At 44.4% G+C, this 6,522-nt stretch overlaps 1 protein-coding gene across 1 annotated transcript; it reads left to right on the forward strand.

Annotated features, from left to right (window-relative positions):
• GHSR (growth hormone secretagogue receptor) lies at positions 1-6,034 on the forward strand. Its single transcript, XM_058812370.1, has 2 exons — positions 1-754; positions 3,882-6,034. The coding sequence occupies exons 1-2, from the start codon at positions 1-3 to the stop codon at positions 4,184-4,186; spliced, it is 1,059 nt and encodes a 352-aa protein (XP_058668353.1). The 3' UTR covers positions 4,187-6,034.
• The last annotated feature ends 488 nt before the right edge of the window (positions 6,035-6,522 follow it).

The following is a 6,522-nucleotide window of genomic DNA, read 5'->3' on the forward strand; positions in this document are numbered from 1 at the left end:
ATGCGGGAGGGGAGCGCGGGCGGCCGCGGCGCGGAGAACCGGACGGGCGCCGAGCCCCCGCTGCACCTGTTCCCCGTGCCCGTGCTCACCGGCATCACCGTCGCCTGCGTCCTGCTCTTCGTCATCGGGATCGTCGGCAACCTCATGACCATGCTGGTGGTGTCGCGGTTCCGGGACATGAGGACCACCACCAACTTCTACCTGTCCAGCATGGCCTTCTCCGACCTGCTCATCTTCCTCTGCATGCCCCTGGACCTCTTCCGCCTCTGGCAGTACCGGCCCTGGAACTTCGGGAACCTCCTGTGCAAGCTCTTCCAGTTCATCAGCGAGAGCTGCACCTACTCCACCATCCTCAACATCACGGCGCTCAGCGTGGAGCGGTACGTCGCCATCTGCTTCCCCCTGCGAGCTAAAGTCATCATCACCAAGGGGAAGGTCAAGCTGGTCATCCTCTTCCTCTGGGCCATCTCCTTCATTAGCGCCGGCCCCATCTTCATCCTGGTGGGGGTCGAGCACGAGAACGGCACGAACCCCCTGAGCACCAACGAGTGCCGAGCCACCGAGTACGCCATCCGCTCGGGGCTGCTCACCATCATGGTCTGGACCTCCAGCATCTTCTTCTTCCTGCCCGTGTTCTGCCTGACCGTGCTCTACAGCCTCATCGGGAGGAAGCTCTGGAGGAGGAAGAGGAAGAACATCGGTCCAAACACTGCCATCAGGGATAAGAACAACAAGCAAACTGTGAAAATGTTAGGTACGAGTCCTCTTGCTCTGTTTTTCCAAAAGGATGTGTGTGCTTGTGTGTGTGTGTGTGAGAGAGAGAAAAAGACAGGGAGCTCTCTGGTAGTTTGCTGTAGTTCCTTCCAAAGGAAAGAAAATGTTTCATACAAAAGGCTAAACCTCAGCTGTAGGATAACTCTCCTCCTCCCTTAGATTTATTTCTAACTGGTTTGAGCTGGGGACTCCCAAACAGTTAAACAAACATTAGTAAAAATCCCTGATAAGGAAAAATACTACAGTTATAATTAGCTTGTGCCCTTGAGATTTTTGAGCATTTTTGCTCTTTGGTTGTGGATACCAATGTTATTTACAGAGAACAGTTTATTTCATTTTTAAACAAAACTAAACCCTTCTCAAGCCATGAAGTTGAGCTGCAGACTAGAGCCAGGCAGGCAGGGCATGATGTGCACTAAGATTCATAGGAAAAGAGTAGCGAGGTTTTATCAAACTGGGGTTATTTCCTACCATGGCTGTGTAAGCTTATGAAAATGTATCTGCATTTTCATATTGGCAAAACCAAAATGATATGCTGAACCAGGAGCACCGAGTCTCCTTTGTGGTCTGTGATGCTGTAAAACCTCACAGACTGTAAGAAAACAGGATCAGGACAACAGACACTGTCATTCCTAACTTTGTGTATCGACACTGCTGAATGCTTTAAACATTGTGGTTGGCACATGGAAACACAAGTTTTAACATACTAAGTCAGTGCACGTAGTTTGAAACACAAACCCAAAAAGTTGTCCTGCAGTTTAGTGTCTGAGAACTGCAGAATCCTGCTGCTGCTGCGTGCTTTTACCCAAGCCAAAAGTCCTCTGCAGTGCAAGTCATCCCGTGGATTTTGTGGGGACAAGATGCTCTGCAGGAAGGAGCTTTCACAGGCTCCTTTCAGCAAGGTTGAAGTGGTGGGCTAATGAGGCAGACAAGAGGTGGCAGTGAGTCCTAAGTACCTTAATTATCAGAGAGGAGCCTATCTGATCTTTTTGTTCATGTCCTAATTTATTACTATGCAACAGCAGGAGGAATAATAAAACCAGCAGCATTCTTTATGCCCTTTCATCTACATTTTATGATCAATAGAATTACTTCAGTCTGGTAAGCGTGACCTTGAAAGTAATTAATTGCTCACACTTCTAGAGGTCCAGGATTATGAACTTCCACTGACTATGAGTAAATTACTTATATTACTACCATGCTTATATTTCCGTATACTTAACTGTAAAGAATTTTAAAATAAAAAATGCTTATTTCTGCTCTGAAGTGTTGCCACAAGCATTGCTATATTTCAGACACTCTTTTCTTTCCTTTTACAAGGTCTGAGAACAGGCAGGCAGTGGCAAGACTCTCCTCTGACAGAGGGCCAATATTCCCTAAATGATAACAGTCTGATGCCTGATAGAAGGATGGGAAGAAGTTAGTGAGGGCTCAGTGGCAGCAGATGCTCAATGCAGTCAGCTCTCTGGTGTTAATGTTCTGCTCAAAATTTAAAAGGTGCTTTCTGAGGCTTTATCATGTCATGGAACATCAAGTAAATGGGATTAGTATCAGAAGTTCTTTTAACTGTAAAGACAGGTTATGCTTCTGGGACTGAAATTAAACACCTAAATGTACAGCCTGACTTGCAAAGGAGCTACCACATCCCATTCCTGTTGAAATCCATGGGTTTCTGCATGCATGAAGATCAAACTGTCAAAAGCCTGACTTGGGGTATTGCCTACGTGTGCTTAAAATTCTAGTCATAATAGGCTGTGCTTTAAACTCTGCCCATTCATAATGGCCATCATGGTAATATTCATTACATGGATTCAAATCCCCATGTGAGCTAGGGAATCAAATTAATTTTGTAGCAGAGATAGTGAAGGAAAACTGGAAGTGTTTGGCTCAAGAAGATGCAGAGCTGGAAAACCTAACCTGAACCTCAAGCTCTGGTGCTTTCCACTCCACCACAAATCCTGTGTAAGCATCCTTTTAAACCTGGGAATGCTGGTGCAGAATTTCTGGGGAAAGATACCTATAACCATTCCTCTCGGTAATTTGAATTTTATTATCTTCTAAGACATGATATGAGCATAGCTAACACAAGCAGGTTGCTAACACAACCTGCCCACCAGGGCCAGGTTGGGCTGGACTTTGAACAACCTGGTCTCATGTAAGGTGTCTCTGCTTAAAGCAGAGGGCTTGGAAAAAGATTTTCTTTAAGTTCCTTTCCAACCCAAACAATTCTGTGATTCCATGAACAGGTTAACTGTAAAAATTGCTTAAGAATATCAGAAACCCTTGCTCGAGTTTTCTGTTTTTTCTCCCTGTATTATATTAATAGATACACTCAGAGCAATATGAAAAATGATAAAGGTCAGAGGCACACAGGAAATGAACAGAAACTGTTTCCCTTTCTCTCAGATGAAAATTCCAACGGGCCAGTGTTCAGGGATACACACATTCCCATTATTCTACAGACATGATATTTACATGCAAATGCCACCACTCTAGTAATATAGTATTACAGATATACTGTATAACTATAATTATGTAGTTATATACCACACATTTAGTTTTACTCTTCTTGGGAGTAACTCATCTTCCAAAAAATGGACAAACTGGAGGGATGAACTACTTTCCTTATCTTGGCATATGTGCTCAGCAAGTTCTGTGTTTTATTCTGGGGCCTTTGCCTTTAACAGTTTTGCTTTTTGTCTTAAATAATTTAGCTTCCCAGTGATTACATTCTTCATTATAAACCACAGTGTTGAGTCTATCACGTATAATTTGCTTTTGTTTAACACTGTAGATGATAGATAGTTATATTTTGTCACCATTTGGATTCTTTAACAGTCTGTTAAACATAGGTTTTATAGGTCAGAAGTTTGCTACATCAGATTAGTTGGGCAATATCCAGGCAGGCTGTTTAGATATGATCCAAGTGTATTAAGTATCACCAATTTATATTTTCAGTGTACTGAGACACAAGTGAAAGCTTAAGGGAGGCATTTTCACACTTTGTAATTAATTGTTTAAAGGAACAGAGCTGCAGCACAGAATGTTAATCACCTGTATGTTGATACTCACACTTAACACGCTTTCTTCTGCTGTTTCTGTTTTAGTCGTGGTGGTATTTGCGTTCATACTCTGCTGGTTGCCTTTTCACGTAGGACGCTACTTATTTTCCAAATCCTTCGAAGCCGGCTCCCTGGAGATAGCAGTGATCAGCCAGTACTGCAACCTGGTGTCCTTTGTGCTCTTCTACCTTAGCGCAGCCATCAACCCCATCCTGTACAACATCATGTCGCGCAAGTACCGCGCGGCCGCCTGCCGCCTGCTGGGGCTGCGCGCCCTGCCCCAGCACAGCCTCTCCGGCAGCAAGCAGGGCAGCTCCCGCGGCTGGACAGAGCCCGCTGGCACCACATGACACCCGGGGCACCCCGTGCCACCCAGCCAGCCACAACGGCAGGGGACGGGGCAAGGAACGGGAGCGCCAACGCTGGAAGCGCCACTTGGGTCATTGCGCGGATGGGATGAGAGGCGCGGTGCAAGCAGTTAAAGATCTGAGGGGAAAAACCTGAAGTTTGGGACTCTGAGAGGAGAGAGGCGGTCACAGAACATGGCAATGCTCCAGGTGTTATTTTTGCGCTGCTTTTGCACGTTTGATTTTTTTAATGCTGACTTTAGCCCAGACCCGTCCTGAGCAGGCAAACGTGGCCCACTTGATTCGAGAGTTTGTACGACTTCAGCAGCGCCAATTCCAGCTGAATTTTTCCAGAGTTAGCTTTAGTTTTGCTAAGAATTTTGCTAGCATCTAAGCTGGATCTAGAGAGAGGATACTGAATTGCCTTTTTGGAGTAGTAAACAGGAAATTTGATACACTTTTCATAATATCAATTTTTAAGTAAGCTCATGTTTTTCTTGGAATGAGGAAAATTATTTCTAAAAAAAAAAAAAAAGAGATATAAAATGGATAATTTTTAAACATGTTAAAAAAGAATAACCTCCATGTCACATCCAAGTAGAAAGGAAACAAAACAAAAAGCTTTCACAGAAGTGGCTTAGAATGTGACTGTACTGAAATATTTTTTTAAAATATATATCAGCGGGACAAGGACAGTGCTGACTTCAGGCCTGCAGTGATGCTATAAAAATGTGGAATGCAATCACCCACCAAAGTCTCTTTTTTTTTTTTTTACTAGCTAAATCATCTGTACTTGTTCTGTTCTGACTGTGAATGACTTGACGTGTTTGAATTTGGAAGCTTTTAATTGTTTCAATATTTGTAAAGAGTTTGTGGCTACCTGTCCCTAACTGCACCCCAAAGCTTGCTGAGGACAGGTATCCTGCCTGTAAATCCCCCATGTTTCTGTTTAAAGGCTGTCCCAGTGCCACATCCCCTGTAAAGCCTGGTGTGCATTTGTGCTCGTTTGCTGCAGTGTTGACTTGAGAACATTTTGCATTTTTTAACCACCGTGACCTGAGAAAATAATAGAAAAATCTGCATTAAAGGACACAGGCAGACACATTCTCATACTTGATTCATAAACCCCTTAAATTAGATTTTCATACCTCAAGAGTGCCATTTCAAGGTAAACCGGAAAACCGGAAAACGTTCCATCTACTGTGCTAATGAATGTGGCTTATATTGTCTCACCAACATGTGGGTTTTGTGCCCCACAGAGCTGACAGAGCTTTGGAGCATGCATGTGTGATAGCAGCTTCCTTTGGTTCTAGTGTTCATCCCCAGCTGGCCCACAGCCCCCTGTCCCTGCTGATGAATTTTAATTGTCCCTGGTGAATTTTGTGTCTGCAGAACTCTCCTGCCTCCAACCCCCCGCTCACACCGATGGGCCACTTCCCCTGTTACACCTTCAGCTGCTCAGGTTGAACTCACCAGAGAAATTGGCCTCTTTGTACATTCAGTGTCTTTTCTCTCACCTTGCTGGGGCCAGGGGCTGGTTGCTGCTCCTTGGTGGCACCTGAGCCTGTCCCCTCCCCACTCCAGGAGTGCAAACACCCACACCGAGGCACTGCAGCCCTGCAGCATCACCTCCTGCTCCACCTCTGCCCACAGGCACCTGGCTGTCCCCGCTGCTCTCCCACTCACTGGCTGGCAAAGCAGGTCTGGTGGCACAATTCATGCAACTCAGGGAAACAAGACATTTGGGAACCAAGGAAAGAGGGTGCAGATGTGAGCTCAGAATGTCTGTACAAACAAACCACACACACACACACACCTGGCATCACATCGGTGTTTCAAATCTCAGCTGTGTCTGTGCTGTTAAATGTGAACTGAAAAAGAAATAAAGTGATCAGACCCTTTATAACCCTGTGGCTCTGTCTTGGGGGAGGACCCAGTGTGATTCACACAACTGGATTTAATTTTTTTTTTCATATTTTTATTTTAGCTTTGTTCCCCAAATCTGTGTAACTAACTTGATTAGGCTGTTTTGTTTAATCAGAGTATCTGCAACATTAAAGCTGTGTAGACACATTTGTGCATACAAACCACAAACATACTAATAATTTCATTTAGCCAAAACATTTCACCAGAAGAAAATATAAATTTTAGCTCTACCAACACTGTAAAATTTCCACAATTTTGTGTACAGAATGAAATTTAAAACATTTGACTGGAGGTCATAAAAGTCAGAAAGGCATTGGTTGCTCCTTGGGAAGGAGGACAGGACTTCCTTCCTTCTAGCTGAGGAGATGGACCCATTTCTCCCAGTCTTTGGACAAATCTAGCAAAATACACAA

This window comes from Ammospiza caudacuta, chromosome 11 (genome assembly GCF_027887145.1).
Source record: "Ammospiza caudacuta isolate bAmmCau1 chromosome 11, bAmmCau1.pri, whole genome shotgun sequence".
Classification (NCBI taxonomy): domain Eukaryota; kingdom Metazoa; phylum Chordata; class Aves; order Passeriformes; family Passerellidae; genus Ammospiza; species Ammospiza caudacuta.